General features: G+C 45.9%; 1 protein-coding gene across 5 annotated transcripts in view; it reads left to right on the top strand.

Annotated features, from left to right (window-relative positions):
* SACM1L (SAC1 like phosphatidylinositide phosphatase) overlaps positions 1-19,449 on the top strand; it is a 573,015-nt gene that overhangs the window by 46,455 nt on the left and 507,111 nt on the right. For all 5 annotated transcript variants that reach the window (XM_077269423.1, XM_077269421.1, XM_077269419.1 and 2 more), the window contains exon 2: positions 4,068-4,165. In XM_077269423.1, coding sequence (XP_077125538.1) covers positions 4,068-4,165 — 98 coding nt within the window. The remainder of the gene's footprint in view (positions 1-4,067; positions 4,166-19,449) is intronic.

Genomic DNA, 19,449 nt, shown 5'->3' with positions numbered 1-19,449 from the left:
CCCCTCCGTCCCCACTGTAGTGTCACCCATAATCGTTACAACAGGGGTTCCCACTTTGCACTCTTTCAGAATTATTGCATGAAACAGTCCCATTAAACTGTTGCATCCAGCTTTCACACCCCTGTTATCATCCTGTCTCCAGCATGCCATATTCCACAGCCTTTCCCCTCCCGCCAATATGAGCATGCATAACTGCTGTTCTGTATAGGGCAACTTGTAAATGTCGCCATCTGGAGACCCTCTCTTCATTCTTTTGTGCTAATGCACTAAGCTGGCAAACAGCCGTAAGCCACACATAATGGGTCTGCGAGCCATAGACTGGGGACCCTGTGTTCTAGAAGTAAATTCCAAAACGAGTTTGTTTTTTTTTTGTTTTTTTTCTCTTGTAAGCATTTTATTTTAATTCCTTCCAAGTATCGGTACCTGCTAAAAGCACCTTCTTGCTATATAGTTTTGTACAGCGGTTATCCTGGAAGGTTTTGTGTTTGGTTTGGTTAGGTTAGCTGGATGATGTTTGTATGATTTCTGTGTACTGCTACAGATTATTTTGGATTGTGTTGTGGACTTTTACTTGACCATTGCAGAACATGTTTGGCACTTACTCCTTTCTCTTGCTGTGATTAATTTTATGTTTTTACCAGGTAAAGTTGCAAGTTGAATTTTAGAATGACAGTATTTTGTCTGATCCATCAATCTAATTTTCTAAATTCCCGGTTCTACTAAACAAAACCATCCTCACATATTTTACTATAGGGATGGTGTTTGCTGGGCCATTTCAAGGTGCTTGATCTGGGTTAACTTGTGCATCTTGTCTGGCTACTCAATTCCGTAGCTTTTACAAAGGTATTGTTGTGTTGTATGTTGCATCTTTTGGTACTCACCTCCTCTCTCTGTGGTGTGACTTTGTCTGTTGCCTACAGGCATTCTGTGTTTGTGGTTTCAGGGCCAGTGCAGGAGAGTTTGCACCCATGGAGCAGTTATGTAGGTACATCACACAGTACCTGAATGCAGAGTTGGAGCCAAAATCACTCAAATTGGTTAACCTTTTTTAATATTCATTACTGTTGATGCTTCTCATCAATATCAACATTATTTTTCACTCTAATCCCAATATATTTTTACATAGTAACATAGCTGGCAAGACCGAAAAAAGACATTTGTCCATCCAGTTCAGCCTATATTCCGTCGAAATAAATCTGCAGATCTACGTCCTTCCAAAGAATCTAATAACTGTTAAGATACAATATTGTTACGCTCCAGGAAGACATCCAGGCCTCTCTTGAACCCCTCGACTGAGCTCGCCATCACCACCTCTTCAGGCAAGGAATTTCAGATTCTCACTGCCCAAATAGTGAAGAATTCTCTTCTATGTTGGTGGAAAAACCTTCTCTCCTCCAGATGCAGAGAATTCCCCCTTGTGACCGTCACATTCTTTGGTATAAACAGATCCTCGGAGAGATATTTGTATTGTCCCCTTTATATACTCATACATGGTTATTAGATCGCCTCTCAGTCGTCTTTTTTCTAGACCAAATAATCCTAACTTTCTAATCTCTGGGTATAGTAGTTCCCCCATCCTATTTATTATTTTTGTTGCCCTCCTTTGTACTCGCTCTAGTTCCGTTATATCCTTTCTGAGAAGCGGTGCCCAAAACTGTACACAGTACTCCATGTGTGGTCTATCCAGGGATTTGTACAGAGGCAGTATGATGCTCTCATCATGTGTATCCAGACCTCTTTTAATGCACCCCATGATCCTGTTTGCCTTGGCAGTGCTGCCTGGCACTGGCTGCTCCAGGTAAGTTTATCATTAACTAGGATCCCCAAGTCCTCCATGTCAGATTTACCCAGTGGTTTCCCGTTCAGTGTGTAATGGTGATATTGATTCCTTCTTCCCATGTGTATAACCTTACATTTATCATTGTTAAACCGCATCTGCCACCCAAGTTTCCAACTTAGCCAGATCCATCTATAGCAGAAAACTATCTTCTCTCTCCCAATCCCTTCATACCATGCACTGTCCTCCCTCCCCCACTGCATCTAGTTCACTCTCTGACTTTGAACCAGTTACAGAAGAAGAAGTAAGCAGGCTCCTTGCATCTTCTCGCCCGACCACTTGCACCAGTGACCCCATTCCGTCACATCTCCTGCAGTCCCTTTCCCCGGCTGTCACCTCTCACCTAACAAAAATATTCAACCTTTCCCTCACTTCCGGCATTTTTCCCTCCTCATTTAAGCATGCCATCATACATCCATTACTTAAAAAACCCTCCCTCGACCAAAATTGTGCCGCTAATTATAGACCTGTCTCTAATCTTCCCTTCATCTCTAAACTCCTCGAACGCCTGGTCCATTCCCGTCTTACCCGCTATCTCTCAGATAACTCTCTTCTCGACCCTCTTCAATCTGGCTTCCGCCCTTTACACTCTACTGAAACTGCCCTCACTAAAGTCTCTAATGACCTACTAACAGCTAAATCTAATGGTCACTACTCCATGCTAATTCTCTTGGATCTCTCCGCAGCATTCGACACTGTGGATCATCAGCTCCTCCTCACTATGCTCCGCTCCATCGACCTCAAGGACACCGTTCTCTCCTGGTTCTCCTCCTATCTCTCTGACCGATCCTTCACTGTATGTTTTGCTGGTTCCTCCTCCTCTCACCTTCCCCTTACTGTTGGGGTTCCTCAAGGATCAGTCCTAGGCCCCCTCCTCTTCTTTTTGTATACTGCCCCTATTGGACAAACAATCAGTAGATTTGGTTTCCAGTACCATCTCTATGCTGACGACACCCAATTATACACTTCTTCTCTTGCTATCACGCCAACCTTTTTAGAAAACACCAGTGATTGTCTTACCGCTGTCTCTAACATCATGTCCTCCCTCTATCTGAAACTGAACCTGTCAAAAACTGAACTCCTCGTGTTCTCTCCCTCTACTAACCTACCTTTGCCTGACATTGCCATCTCCGTGTGTGGTTCCACCATTACTCCAAAGCAACATGCCTGCTGCCTTGGGGTCATCCTTGATTCCGAGCTTTCATTCACCCCCCACATCCGATCACTGGCTCGCTCTTCTTATCTGCATCTCAAAAACATTTCTAGAATTTGCCCTTTTCTTACTTTCGACTCTGCAAAAACTCTTACTGTCTCACTTATTCATTCTCGTCTGGACTATTGTAACTCTCTACTAATTGGCCTCCCTCTTACCAAACTCTCCCCGCTCCAGTCTGTCCTGAATGCTGCTGCCAGGATCATATTCCTCACCAACCGTTACACCGATGCCTCTACCTTGTGCCAGTCATTACACTGGCTACCCATCCACTCCAGAATCCAGTACAAAACTACTACCCTCATCCACAAAGCACTCCATGGCTCAGCACCACCCTACATTTCCTCTCTGGTCTCAGTCTACCAACCTACCCGTGCCCTCCGCTCCGCTAATGACCTCAGGTTAGCATCTTCAATAATCAGAACCTCCCACTCTCGTCTCCAAGACTTTACATGTGCTGCGCCGATTCTTTGGAATGCACTACCTAGGTTAATACGATTAATCCCCAAACCCCCCAAAGTTTTAAGCGTGCCTTAAAAACTCAATTGTTCAGACTGGCCTACCGCCTCAATGCATTAACCTAACCATCCCTGTGTGGCCCATTCGAGAAGGAAAAAAAAACAAAACAAAAAACAAAAAAAAACCATAATCGGGTTCCTCGCATCATGTTCTCATACACTTTATGCAGTTAATAGCCTCTGTGTCTGTACTGCTACATACTTAGGCTGATAACTGGTTCATGCAGCTTTACATGAACACTAAAGCAATTGTTACCATCCACCTCTCGTGTCTCCCCTTTTCCTCATAGTTTGTAACCTTGCGAGCAGGGCCCTTATTCCTCTTGGTATCTATTTTGAACTGTGATTTCTGTTATGCTGTAATGTCTATTGTCTGTACCAGTCCCCTCTATAATTTGTAAAGCGCTGCGGAATTTGTTGGCGCTATATAAATAAAATTATTATTATTATTATTATTATTATTAACTGCTTGCAATTCATTGCTTGTTAATTCCTTTAGACACACAACGCCTGAGAAATTTTTTGTGGAAGCCTGTGACGATGGTGTTGATGATGTTCTTGCCATTGACAGAGTGTCAACAGAAGTTGCTCTTACAGGTAGTAATAACATTTTTGCTGTTTACATTTTTTTTTTTTTGTAATATAAACTTGTCTGAAGAAATTCACTCATTTTGTATTTTAACATAACTTGTCTCCAGAACTTAGGAATTAAAGTGAACCTGTCAGCAGGATTGTGCTCAGTAAACTACAAAGTCAGGTTGGCGCCGTTAAATTGATTAAAATGATACCTTGATTGATGAAATCCTTCTTGTGGTTGTTGTTTAATCTGTACTTGTAGTTTTCAGTTGGAGATTCTCGTGCTCAGGGGCGATCTATGGGGGGCTTTGTGGTGCTCTGCTTGCATATTCATCTGTATGTCTTATGACAGGTCACTGATCTCTGTGACCTGCCCCCTATTTTACATAATGCATATTCTACTGTTGAAAAAACAAAAAAAAATAACATTCATCTGCGCTGTGGCATGATAGTGTATGATATACATAACTTTTATTTAGGCATTTTTTTTTTGTTAGTTTTTTTTTTATCTTAATCAAAATGGCGCTGGCGGTCGTACCGGCTCAGTAGCATCTGTCGCGTTCCGATAGATGCTACTGTGCAGGCACCGCCGCCAGTGCCCTTTTGCTAGAGAAACACAAAATTTAGGCTCCATCAAGGTGTCATGCGCAGTGGCATCTATCGTAATGCGATGGAGCCTACTTCGCAGTCGTGGCTACCGGCGCCATTTTGATTAAAAAAATAAAATAATAAAAAATGCCTAAATGAATGTACCTTATTTTGCGTTTTGAGACGCACCGGATTATAAGACGTACCCCAAATTTTGAGGAAAAAAAAATGAAGAAAAAACTTTCTTTAATGGTGGTGCTTCTTACAATTTAGGCGTCTTCTTGCTTACCGGGGTTGGTGGAGCAGGGTCCCAGGGTCGCTGCTGGAGGAGGCAAGAGTGGTGCTGCAGGTGTTCGGGGGTTCCGCCGACATTTTGTGAAAGCCCAGAGCCCCCGAAAATGGCTACCGGGGCGACCCATACACAGATGGAGATCTTGGTGCCGAGATCTCCTCCATCTGCCTGCGTTCTGCCTTCGCCACATCCGCGGCCATTTTCCTGAAGACATCGCGTAGAGGCAGGCACGGATGGAGATCTCTGCTTTCCTGCACCGAAGCTGGACCCCGGAAGAAGAATGGCGGCTGCCATATGCCACCATTGCAGGGCTACCAGCAACGCAGTACCCCCAGCTCCGGGCCCGCAGCATTGACCCCTCGGTAAGAAGTGTGTTCAGTTTATAACACGCACCCCCATTTTCCTCCTAATTTTGGGGATCATAAAAGTGTGTCTTAAAATCCGAAAAATACAGTGTGCATATCATAAATTGTATCGTACTGTAGTGCAGACGCCTGCATGATGAATGTTTTTTTATTTTATTTTTCTCTAGTCACCTTCCACGACAGCATAGGAGGGTGTCTCCATTCCCTAATGGGGGACAGGAAGCACGAGAGGTTAAAAGCCCCTCCTCCCTCCAAATCGCCAGTGTCTTTCCTGTCTCCCATGGGGCATGGAGAGGTTCTCATATGCTGCGTGGGCCGGCGACTGCAGTGTACCTGGTTTTTCCTGCCGGGCAGTGGTGGTCGGGGCTCTGCCTTCCTCCTCTTCCTGCTGCTCCCGTCTCGGGACCTTCCTAGCCCACCTGCGCCTCTGCGGAGGTAAAGCGGGCCAGTGATCCCCGGCGGTGGCCTCCATGACCTCACCGCCTTGTCCTCCTCTCCTGCTGCAGCGTTCGGCGTCCCGGAAGTGATGTCATCGTTGCGCGCGCGTCACTTCTGGTCCTGCGCTCTTTGCTGGAACGCAAGTTGGAGCGCATACACTTCCTGCTCCGGCCTCCTAGCGCCCTCAGGACCGCCGACTCCGCACAGAGCATGCCTTTCCACATGGAGGCCTGCTTCAGGACCCGGGGAGAAGGAGGGGAACCTGATTCACCTGCGCTGGGGGCTGGATTTATTCCTATATAAACCAGCCTGAAGACACCTCCATGTAAGACGGATCCCTGTCACAATGGATGGTGCTTCCTGCCCTGCATCTGCAGAGCCCAGCGCTGCCCCTGCTCCAGTAAGTCCGTTGCGGGGTGGGTCCGAGGCTAGGATTAGTGGGGCCCTTCTGATCCTTACACCACTCTCCCTCTCTTTTTTTTTTTTTTTCAGGGAGACCAGTCTGCTCAGAAAATCCCGGCCAAAAAGATGTCTAAATGTGCTATCTGCAATGTAAAGCTTCCCTCTCTATGGGAGAAAAAGTTGTCAGGGGTGCACAGATAAAGTTGTCAGAGCCGAGCAGCCTTCCCTCCTTGACGAAATCTGGGCCCTAGTCAAGCATGAAGTACAAGCCTCTCTAGCCGCCTTCAATCCACCTCCACCTCCACCGCCGCAGGGTCCCTCTCCTTCTAAAAAAAAAGGAAAATACAATTTGAGGACTCGGTCTCTGAGTCCGATCACTCGTTTTCATCTTCTTCTGAGAGATGTGGTGAATCTTCATCTCCTAAATTTGCGGAAGCAAGAAAATATTTTTTTTCCCTTCACCATGTCAGCACCGTACGTGAGAGATGGCATCCACCCCCAGGAACAGGAAACCTGTAGCAGAGATAAAAGAATGGGGTGGCCCCTCTCTCCTCAGTTTTGGTTTCTTGTTCCTGCAGGTGGATGCCTGTGGCAGAGCTCCTACCTCCGGAGGGATCTCCCTCTGATGATGCCGGTCCGGAGGCCTAGGTTCGCGGTGGGGGCAGCCGTACTCGGCGGCATTGCGTGCAGTGCTGTCCGGGTGAAGGGGCTGTTATGTCCGCGCCTTTTTTCCCCCCTCGCTGGACTCCCTGGCGTCTGCTCCGTGCAGGAGGCTGGTCCGGGGATAGGGGGCGTGTCCTTCACTGACGCTGGCGCCGAAGTGAAGGGGGACGACTTCCGGTCGCACGGGAGTGACGTCACACGCCGAGGGAGCCGGTGTGCTGGACACTTCCGGGCGGAAGTTGTTCCAGAGGCGCGCACACCGCTCCTGATATATGATAAGGCAGCAAAAGGAAATGCTGGTCCTACAGCAAGCAATCTGCCTCCTAAGATGACCGAACCAGCGATGGATCCGGACACACCGATGGTGCCTGCGCCCAAAATGTCTGAAGAGGCACATGCTACCGGGGGAAAGAAAACCACCTCCAAACAGAAGAATAGGGCCTGTCACTATGCAAAGACACACTCCCTAGACTATATAGCAAGAAAATCTGCCAGCCTTGTATTGACAAAACGGTTGCAGAAGAATCTTCTTCCTTATTACAAATTATCAAGACGATTATACGGGAAGAAGTCAAATCAACGGTTAAAGAGCAGTTGAAACATCATACAGCAAAGGGAGCCCCACCTCCCCCAACCCCAACAAGTGACCAAGGGTCGGACGTAGAGTCAGGGGATGAACCTGGAGAATTAACCCCCTCTGATGCCTCAGACCTAGACTCCTCGGATGAGGAGTATGGCCACCCTTATTTTCAATCAGAAGATATTGGGAAACTGCTCAAATTCGTTAGAGCGACTATGGGGGTAGAGACCCCTAAGGAGCCGAGGTCAATTCAGGACACCATGTTCAGTAACTTGGAGGGAAAAAAGCGTAAATTTTTTCCCTTCCATGATAATAGTCAATTTAATTAAAAGGGAGTGGAAAAAGCCCAATAAAAAGATATCCATCCCTCAGGCCTTAAAGCACAAGTACCCCTTTGATGAAGAGGTCTGTGAAAAGTGGGAAAAGGCTCCTAAGTTAGATGCTGCTATTGCCAGCAAATCTAAAGGGGTAGCGTTACCATTTGAGGACATAGGAGCCCTAAAAGACCCCCTCGACAAGAAAGCAGATGCCTTTCTAAAATCAGCTTGGGAGGCAGCGACATGGCCGTTTAAACCCAGGGTTGCTGCCACTTGCACAGCACGTGCTATGGTCAAGTGGTTAGAGGAGCTAAGTGACCAGATAAAAAAATAAATGCCCGAGAGAGAGAGAGACTACTGGAAGCATTACCCTCTCTACAGGGCGCCGCAAGATTCGTGGCAGATGCTTCAATTGATTCTATCAGAGGTGCCACACGTGCATGTGCTTTATCCAACTCGGGTCGTAGAGCATTGTGGCTGAAGAATTGGACGGCTGACTTCCAATCGAAGGTCAAACTCTGTGGAGTACCCTGTGAAGGGCAATATCTTTTTGGTAAGGCCCTAGACAAGATCCTTGAGAAAGCATCGGACAAGAAAAAGCATTTTCCCCCTCCTTCTTTTCTTAGGCGTCGATGGGAGACCTCTCGTTCGTCCTTTCGTGGATCTGGCTATAGAGGGGGCCGCGGCCGGACAGATGACAGGTCTGGTCGGGGCAGACCCTGGAAAGATAGGAAAGAGAGGATTCCTTTTCAATAAGCCTCCCCCCAAATCTGATCCCAAACATCAATGACTCCAAAATCCCAGTGGGGGGGAAGACTCCGATGGTTTGTCCACCACTGGGCAGCGCTGCTGGCTTCTCAATGGGTAACCAGCTTGTTGTCAGAAGGTGTAAGACTCAAGTTCTCCAGCCTCCCGCCAAATCGTGTAATAATGACCCACGTGGCCGAAAAAAATCAGGCTACTCTGGAAAGAGGTTCATCTCCTCATACAAAAGGAAGTGCTAATAAGAGTACCTCATCAGGAGATAGGGAAAGGATTCTACAGCACCTTGTTTCTAACTCCAAAACCAGACGGCTTGCTGAGAGCAATATTCAACTTGAAAGCTCTAAACCATTATATTCAAGTGGAGAAGTTCAAAATGGAGACCCTAAGAACGGCAATAAAAGTACTCGACCCAAACTGTTACATGGCAGTAATCGATCTTACAGATGCTTACTACCATGTGCCAATTGCTGTCCAACACCAACAATACCTGAGATTAGTGGTAAACCTTGCAAAGACCCCCACCCATCTACAATATCAATGTCTTCCCTTCGGGGTGACTATAGCGCCCCGGGTGTTTTACAAAAATCTTTTCCGAAGTCGCGTCCTTCATCAGGAAAGAAGACATAATGCTGGTACCCTATTTGGACGATTTTCTGGTAATAGCAAACAACAAAGAAAATTGCGAAAAAACAGTCGCAAGAGTACTGGAGGTGCTGACCAAGTTGGGATGGATTATAAACCTAAAAAAATCAAGACTAATCCCAACGCAGACTCAAGAGTTCCTCGGAATCCTATTGGATTCAGTCAAACAGGAATGTGTCCTCCCACAGAGGAAAATTCAAATTATTCAACAAAAAGTACAACTGTTCCAGCTACGACAGACCATCTCGTTACGGAATGCAATGTCACTCTTAGGAGTGCTAACGGCAACAATTCCAGCAACCCGGTGGGCACAAAGCCACACACAGGAATTACAATGGCAGATACTGACCGAACAAATGAAGAATCCATACAATCTGAATCGGAAAATTCTTCTATCTCCAAGAGTTCAGGACTCAATGGAATGGTGGCTGAGAACAAAAAATTTAAAAAACGCCGTGCCGTGGTCAGTACAGAATCCAGTAGTCCTTACTACCTATGCGAGCCCATGGGGGTGGGGAGCACACTTGGAGGATCAGGTCTTACAGGGTCAATGGGAGACCTCAATGACAGCAGCGTCTTCCAATCTAAAAGAATTGTCGGCGGTAAGACAAGCACTTCTTCATATAGGAGAAGGGATACGAGGAAGACATGTGGTGGTGGTGTTGTCCGACAACAACACAACGATAGCCTACATAAATCGTCAAGGGGGCACAAGATCAGCATCCCTTATGGCAGAGGCCAAGAAACTTCATATGGGCCAAAAACAACCTTCTTTCCTTAACAGGAACATACTTAAAAGGGTCAGAGAATCAAGTAGCCGACTTCTTAAGCCGTCACATATTACATCAAGGAGAGTGGTCACTGAACCAGGGAATATTTGGAAAAATATGTGCCAGCTGGGGCGTTCCAGAAATAGACTTGTTCGCCACAAAAGAAAATCGGAAGGTGAGGAAGTTCTATTCTCTGAACCCAAGAGAACACCCGGAGGGAGTGGACGCGTTTTTGTACAGATTAAACTTTCATCTAGCGTACGCATTTCCCCCGATACCGTTAATCCCGACAGTCCTCAAGAAAATTCGAGAGGACAAGGCACGAGTGATCCTCATAGCTCCCTTTTGGCTGAAAAGGGCATGGTTCACGTGGCTCAGACGCATGTCTATCTCGGACCCGTGGATCCTTCCGGATGCCCCGGATCTCCTACACCAGGGACCAGTTCAACATCCCCAAGTACACAGGCTACATCTCACCGCCTGGAACTTGAGAGGGGACTTCTATTAGCAAAAGGATTCTCGAACCCTTTGGTGACCACGTTGCTCGCTAGCAGAAAAAAGGTCACCTCAGAGAAATGCCAAAAAATTTGGCAGAAATTCCTGGAATTCTCGGGACGACAGTTGTCAGACAAGCCAGGAAGTTCCGGTAAAAAGTCCTAGAATTTCTCCAAAAAGGGTTAGAAAGAGGGCTATCTACTAGCACCTTAAAGGTGCAAGTCTCCGCCCTGGATACGCTGTTTGATCAAAAACTTGCTGACCACCCTTAGGTCTATAGGTTCATCCGAGCCTCCTTTTACATCCAGACCCTCAAAATTATTACCTAAGGTTGCTCCCTGGGATCTAAATATAGTTTTAAATGCCCTAACTGTTCCCCCCCCTTTTGAGCCTCTCGATTCCATTTCAATAAAATCTTTAACCCTAAAGACTGTCCTCCTGGTTGCCTTAACTTCAGCTCGACGAACCTGCGAGCTGCAAGCTATTTCGATAAACCCTCGTTACACTACCTTCCAGGATGACAAAGTGATTATCAAAACCGACCCGGCCTTCCTACCAAAGGTCAACTAAAAATTTCATAGAGACCAGGAAATAATTTTGCCCTCATTTTGTCCTCAACCAAAATCCCAGGGAGAGCAAACCTTCCATTGTCTTGATGTCAGACGCTGCTTGCTTCAGTACATGGAAGCCACAAAATCTTGGCGTCAGTCATCAGCCCTTTTTGTCGCCTTCCAGGGGACAAACAGGGGAAAAAAAGGCCTCGAAGGCAACTATTGCACGGTGGTTGCGTACGGCTATTTCACTTTCATATTCCTCTTCTGGTCAAGTTCCCCCGCATGGTGTTACAGCCCACTCCACGTGTGCTATTGCCACATCCTGGGCGGAAAGGGCAAACGCTTTGGTGGAACAGATTTGTAGAGCGGCAGTATGGTCTTCACCCTCCACCTTCTTCCGACATTATAGGCTAGACTTGGGTCTATCAAACCTGTCTTTCGGGAGAAAGGCATTATCTGCTTTTGTCCCACCCTAGGAGTCTTTCTATTTCTTCCTCTCACGTACGGTGCTGTCATGGTGAAGGGAAAAAATAATTACTGGTAATTTCATTTTCCAGAACCATGACAGCACCGCATTAATTCCCGCCCTATCTTGGTGATGGTTGTGTGATTCACAAAAAAATAAAAAAAATAAGTTTTACATATAAGTGTGTGTGTGTGTGTGTGTATGTGTGTGTGTGTGTGTGTATATATGTATGTGTGTGTATGTATATGTATATGTATATGTAGATAGATAGAGAGATAGATAGAGATATATATATATAGAGAGAGAGAAAGATATATAGAAACTAATAAAGAGCTATACAATGTAAATGTATTTTACGAGTGTGTGCTAACACAGCGGTCATCTTCCATACTCTGAAACAAACTGAGGAGATAGGGGCCGCCCCATTCTTTTATCTCTGCTACAGGTTTCCTGTTCCTGGGGGCGGATGCCATCTCTCACGTACGGTGCTGTCATGGTTCTGGAAAATCAAATTACCAGTAAGTAATTATCATTTTCTTCTCCTCTGATTATACTGACGAGTTAGTAATGGCTGTACGTAACACGATGGGGTAACAGGAGGAATCTGTTCCTCAATCTATACAGGATGAATTGTTCGGAGGATTGAAGTCTGAGAGACAGATGGGGTTCCCGCTGCATAAAAATATCTTGGATTTAATATCTCAGGAGTGGGAGCTCTTGGAGAAACGCCTATCCACCCCCTCTGAAATGAAACACAGGTTTCCCTTAGAGACAGGTTCCCCTTCATGGGACATATCTAAAGTGGAGATACAGGTGGCAAGGGTAGCAAAGAAAACCTCTCTCCCCTTTTGAGGACTCCTCAGTTGAGAGATCCGCTAGACAGAAAGATGGAAAGCTTATTAGTCATGGGAAACATCCACCCCGGGATTAAAATCTAATATTGCTGCCACCTATGTTGCCAGAGCCCTGTCTCGTTGGATGGACGAGGTGCAGAAACATATTGCTCAGGGTACCTCCAGAGGGGAGCTATTGGACTCTCTTCCCATGCTCCAAAAGGCCTCAGCTTTCTTAGCAGACACCTCTATGGAGTCTATTAGAATTGCGGCCAGATTCTTAGTCCAATCTAATTCTGCCCGTAGGGCCCTCTGGCTTAAAATGTGGAGCTGCGGTGTTACCTCCAAAATTAAGCTGTGCTCAATTCCCTTTAAAGGTGATTATCTTTTCGGGCCCGCTCTGAATCAAATTCTGGAAAAGGCCACAGATAGAAAAAAAAAAAGGCCCTTCCAGAACAGAAGCCGGTCAGAAAACATTTTTTTTTTCATGCCCCCCAGTCTAATACCCCTCAAACAAGAGGTAAAGGGAAAACTGGGCAATGGAGCTATGCTAAGGGCACAGGGAAAAATATCCTCATTCCCCAGCAGCAACAGCAAGATAAATGTCCTGGTGAGGGGGAGGCTCGCAAACTTCATCCATCATTGGCGGGCCATTACCAATTGTCAATGGGTACTCAATGTTATTCAGGAGGGCCTTCTCATAGAATTCATATCTACCCTCCCCCCTTGGAATCTGAGAATTACCTCTGACCTCTCAGGGAGCACATACAATGATGATGACAGGCCTTGGGGACCTCCTAAAATCAAATGCAATCTCCCCAGTACCCCCCAAGGAATGGGGTTCAGGCCATTAGTCTCATCTCTTCCTGGTAAAGAGGCCATCAGGGGAGGCGTGAGTCATAATAAATCTAAAAGATCTCAATTGTCATATCCTATACCGCAGGTTCAAAATGGAATTGGTGAAATCTGCTATTCCCTGGATAGGTCAACATTTTTTCATGGCAACCATCGACCTAAAGGACTCCTACTTTCATGTGCCGATTCATCCCCGGCACAGAAAGTATCTCAGGTTTGCAATACAGTTAAATCAACAAGTGAATCATCTTCAATTCAACGTGCTCCCTGTCGGCATTTCTTCAGCGCCGAGAGTATTCTCCAGGATAATGGCAGAGGCCGTGTCTCACATCCGGAGTCAGGGAGTCTGTATTGTTTCATACCTGGACGATCTGCTGCTTATAGCCCCCTCTGCTCAGATTCTCAACAATCATGTTTCAAAAACCCTCGACATTCTCTATAAACCTTGGGGTGGCTCCCAAATCTGAGGAAGTCCCAGCTAAAACCTTCAAAATCAAGGAGGTTTCTGGGGGGTTCTGTTAGACTCAGTAAAACAGAAATTGTTTCTCCCGGATGATCATTGTCGAGCGATAATAGAGAAGGTTATTGATCTCAGAGAGGACAGATCTCCGACTCTGCGGAAAAGCATGTCTGTCCTAGGCTCTATGACTGCTTGTATTCAGTCGGTATCTTGGGCTCCGGCCCATTCCAGAACCTTTCAAGCCCACATCCTCGCAAACTGGGACAGAAATCCGGGTTCTCTGAACAAAAGAGTACATACTCCGGGGGCGCGTGAAGGCATCCCTAGCATGGTGGTTGAACCCCAGAAATATCCGCAGGGGTGTGAGCTGGTCACAATCCCCCCCTTTTAACAATTACAACCGACGCCAGCAAATGGGGCTGGGGGGCAGTAATTTTGCATACTCCCTTCCAGGGATTCTGGAATCAGGCAACAAGCGCCAGATCCTCCAACTTCAGGGAGTTGAAAGCAGCGGAGGAGGCTCTCCTAGCCGCAGGCGGCCTAATATCGGGCAACCATTTCAAAATTTATTCGGACAACATGACAACTGTTGCTCACCTCCGACATCAGGGGAGCTCAAAGTTCAACAGTTTAAAAAACATCTCAAACCGAATATTCTGTTGGGCCGAAAAGCACCTTCTCTCTCTCTCACAGCCGTCCACTTGAAGGGGTCTAACAACCTGCAGGCGGATTTCCTGAGTCGCCAGGACATTCAGCCAGGAGAATGGAGCCTGAACAGAAGTCTTCAGGATGTTAGTAGACAGATGGGGTCTAACAGAAGTCGACTTATTCTCCTCAGACCAAAATTCACAGGTCCAAACCTTTTTTTCCCTGACTCCCAGGGACAATTCCAAAGGAGTGGATGCTCTTGTCCAGGCATGGAAGTTCCGATTAGCCTATGCTTTCCCGCCAATCCCAATATTGGCGAAAACCCTTCGAAAGATCCGAGAGGAACAGGTGCCAACCATCCTAGTTGCTCCAGTATGGACAAAAAGAAGCTGGTTCAATCTCATCATCAAACTACAGATAGGCGGTCCAGTTCACCTGCCAGTAGATGCTGACCTTCTCCTTCAGGGGCCTTTCCAGCACCAGAATCCCCAAAAATTGAACCTAGCGGCCTGGTTACTGAGGCCCAGGTCCTAAGTGCTAGAGGGCTGTCGGATGCTGTAATTTCTACTTTGCATTAGTAACAGGCTTCCTGGACTTTTGCAAAGTGTAAAAAACATTCTCGTCTTTCTGTCTACCTAATAAACCAGATCCACTCCATCCGAATATAGCTCAAATATTGGACTTCCTTCAGCGAGGGTTAGTGTTAGGCCTTAGGCCCAGCACGCTAAAGGTCCAGGTTTCCGCTCAGCGCTGTTTGTGACCAGGACCTGGCCAACCACCGTTGGATCAGAAGATTCATGGTATCCGCTCTAAGATAGCTACCTAGGAAACAACCCATGGTACCTTCATGGGACTTGAATCTAGTCCTCGGGGCTCACGCAAGCACCGTTCGAGCCCTTAACTTCCTCTTCTCCTCAATACCTGTCATACAAGGCTGCCTTTCTGGTAGCGATTACCACAGCAAGACGTGTGGGGGAGCTGCAAGCCTTATCAGTTAGAGAACCCAACTTGTTAATTACAGAGGACTCTCTAATTCTCCGGCTTGATCCATCTTTTCTGCCGAAGGTGGTGTCTGATTTTCACCGTTCTCAGAACATTATTCTTCCTTCCTTCCTTCTGGCAGAACCCGGCAAACCCAAAGGAAAGAGTTCCATTCTCTCGATATTAGACGGACTATTCTACATTATCTTGAACAAACTAGCTCTTTCAGAGTTGATCAAAACCTGTTTGTCCATCTGTCAGGTCAGAATAAAGGAAGGAAGTGGCAAAAAGTACTATTTCTAGTTGGATCAAAAGGGCCATACATGAAACCTATCTGGCCCAGAACTTGACTCCTCCAATCAAGGTCAAGGCCCATTCTACAAGGTTTACTTCAGTGTCATGGGCAGAAAGAGCAGGCGCTTCCATCGAGCAGATCTGCAGGGCCGCAACATGGTCTTCACCTCATACCTTTACCAAACACTACAGATTGGACTTATTGTCCAATAGGGATCTAGTCTTTGGCCGGAAAGTTCTCCAGGCTATTGTCCCCCCAGTGCAGAATTGGTTGGTACTCCTCCTATGCTGTCGTGGAAGGTGACTAGAGAAAATAAAATTAGACGTACCGGTAATTCGGTTTCTAGGAACCTTCCACGACAGCATTATTTCCCTCCCTTTCCTTGGATTAATCCTGGGTTCATTAAGGTAGCTAGTGCTATGGTATCCATTGTAAGTCACTGGCGATTTGGAGGGAGGAAGGGCTTTTAACCCTCGTGCTTCCTGTCCCCCATTAGGGAATGGAGACTCATCCTCATATGCTGTCGTGGAAGGTTCCTAGAAACCGAATTACCGGTAAGTCTAATTCATATATATTTTTTTTTTGAACCGTAGTATATGCATTATGTAAAATTTGGGGGCAGGTCACTGTGGGGTCAGTGACCTGTCAAAAGGTATACACATGAATAACTAAGCAGATCACCACATAAAGCCCCCACTTCCCACTGGCCGCCCTGGTGCACGAGAATCTCATTAACTGAAAACTACAAACAAAGATTAAACCACCACATGACAAATTTCATCTCCCCAGGTACCATTTTAATCAGTATAATGGCACCAACCTTGCAGTGTCTGTAGGTTTCTCGGCACAATCTTGCTGACAGGTTCCCTTTAATTGGAATCTTTCATTGTTCTCTTATTGTACAGGATTGGGGTATTTACACAGTCTATTTTTAAGCAGATCCCTTTAGAAAAAGCACTGCAAAGTAAAGAATAGTGATGAGCGAGTATACCCGTTGCTCGGGTGACCTCCGAGTATGTTATTGCTCGGAGATAAAGTTTTCATCACCTCAGTTGCATGATTTACGGCTTCCAGATGCGCTGAATACATGTGGAAATTCCCTAACAAACAGGCATTCCTCACATGTACTCAGCGTATCTGGAAGCCGTAAATCATGCAACTGAGGCAATGAAAACAATATCTCCGAGCAATAACAAATACTCGGAGGTCACCCGAGCAACGAGTACACTCGCTCATCACTAGTAAAGAACGAACATATGCACAGCAGTATCAAAACTTGCTGTTCCTATAAGTCTCTTTTGTCACTCTCAAAGTCATGAAGAGGTTAAAGTAGTGACCTGTCCATTCTCCTAGTGCTTCCACTTGAAAGCTATTGCTATTTTATATATACAGTTAAAACCAGAAGTTTATATACACTTAGTAAAAATACACACATGCATGTCTTTCTCAATATCTGACATGAAATCAGAATAAACCTTTCTCGTTTTACATCAATTAGGATTACCATAATTATCAATGTGCAAAATGCCAGAATAATGAGAATGTTTTAAGGCATTTTACTTACTGCAAAATCAAAAGTTTACAACAAAAGAAAAGAACATATGCGGCACTCACCCAGCTTGCGTGAAACTGTAGTCTTTAATAGTCCAATACGTGGACCCGTAGAAGCGCATACCGCGCGAAACAGCTGTCGTCCCATCCACACCCTCACCGTTTTCTGCCGAACTGTATGCAATGATTGTAACCAGCTGATTGGACTATTAAAGACTACAGTTTCACGCAAGCTGGGTGAGTGCCGCATATGTTCTTTTCTTTTGTTGTGGATTTGAAGACTGAGTTACTCCATATATATATGCTGAGCACCATCTCACCAGTGGGGCGTAATGCCGCATGTCAACAGGAAAATTGGAATAAAATGGTGTGAATTGAGACAAATTTCTTCTATTGTTGGCCGTGTTCCTAGTGCCATTCAGTCTGCTGCTGCTTAAAATCAAAAGTTTACATACACTATGATTACTCTGCCTTTAAACAATTCTGGACTGCCCATGTGATGTCATGTTTCGAAGCTTCAGGTTTTTTGGCAACATTGGAGGTAAAGACACACCTTTTGGATGTATTTTAAAGGGAAGGTGCCATCAAAAAATTTTTTTTCCCAGCAATTGAAAAAATGATTTTTTTTTTTTTTTTTTTTTTTTTAAATTAAATGTAAAAATTGTTTGATTATAATTTAGTAAAATGTGAAAAATAATTTGAAATGGTTGGGCATTTCCACTTTTAAACACTAGGGGGAGCAGCTACTGAAATTTGACAAAAAAACCTAGTGTACAACTAGCTCACATTACAGCACTGCAGTAATTATGGGCGGAGTCAGCTGACATGAGTGATGTCACTCCTCTCCTCCCCTCCTGGGTGTTTGCTAAGGGATAAGAGGATGATATTCAGGAACACAGTGAGCAGCCATTTTGTTGGTGACTGCAAAGTTATACTGACAAATAGACAGTCACAGAGGATGGCAGGCAACAAGGATTCTGGGAGATATATGGTGGAGGGAGCAGGGTTACAGCAGCACAGAGTATTTCAGGACAGCAGTGTACTGGTCTATGGGTAGGCACCCTGTTTGGTGCGCGGAGCAGCCAGGGATTTTACATAGAGCGCTGTCTTTTATACACATGGATGGACCGTCTGCTTGTCTGCTCCACAGAAATCCAGGAAACATTTCTGTGGACTGATGGCCTGTTCTGATCCAGACTTTGCATGCAAAGACCCCATTCCCCTCCACACAGATCATGTATTCTCCAACCTGTCCTGGCGATGTGTGAAAGCAAGGCGACAGGCGCAGTCCGGGGTGACACTGGGAAGCAAATGTAGCCATATAGTAATGATAAAAATGAGACCCCTCTCTTCAGCTGCCTCACCAGCCTTCCCCTGAGTGCACCTAACTAGAGGTCATGCTGCCCCCTCTATTACCCCACACGTGTGCAGGTGCTCAGCCAGAACCACCCTAGAATGGGTCCCCTTTCTGAAGATAATACTGCCATAGTGTTCTCACATAATACCGCCATATAGATCTAGCATAATACCACCATATAGATCACACATAATACCGTCATATAGATCACACATAATACCACCATATAATTCTCACATAATACTGCCACATATCACGCATAATCCCACAATATAGTTCTCATATAATGCCGTCATATAGCTTTTACATCATTCCACAATACTGATCAAACATAATACCACCATACAGATCACATATAATACCGTCATATAGATCACACATAATGCCATAATACAGCATGACCCCCGCAGCTCCTGTTATCGCACACACTGAGCTGTGTATGCAATGGGGAAAGACATTCAGGGGGGAGAGGAGTGCACAGGATAGGATTAGATACATGGGTCAGCAGTCAGTATCACTCAGCATAGGATTAGATACGCAGCTCAGCAGACAGTATCACACAGGGTAGGATTAGATACATGGCTCAGCACAATATCCCACAGGATAGGATTAGATACATGGGTCAGCAGTCAGTATCACACAGGATAGGAATAGATACATGGTCTGAAGTCCAGATCAGTAACTGCAGTGAGAGGCAGGGCCGGAGCAGCACAGAGAGCCTCCCCCTCCCCCTTCCCTGTCTGTGTCACCTCTGCAGCTCCTGCTAAGGACATCAGACAGCAGCTGCCAACTTCATCCTCTCTAGCGATTCTAGAGATTATGCTGCTGGGTGTGCTGGCTGTAGAAGAGGACAGGGAACGCTCACTGACAATGTGAAGGGGGGGGACAGATCGAGCTGCCCCTCTTATAACCGCAAGGCTCTCAAGTGGAGCTCAGCTCACAGATATACCGTGGGCTCCAGAAAGATGGCGCCGATCTCTTCCCTCTG

This window comes from Ranitomeya variabilis, chromosome 6 (genome assembly GCF_051348905.1).
Source record: "Ranitomeya variabilis isolate aRanVar5 chromosome 6, aRanVar5.hap1, whole genome shotgun sequence".
Classification (NCBI taxonomy): domain Eukaryota; kingdom Metazoa; phylum Chordata; class Amphibia; order Anura; family Dendrobatidae; genus Ranitomeya; species Ranitomeya variabilis.
Note: the sequence above shows the minus strand (reverse complement) of the source record. Positions and strands in the feature narration are given on the sequence as shown.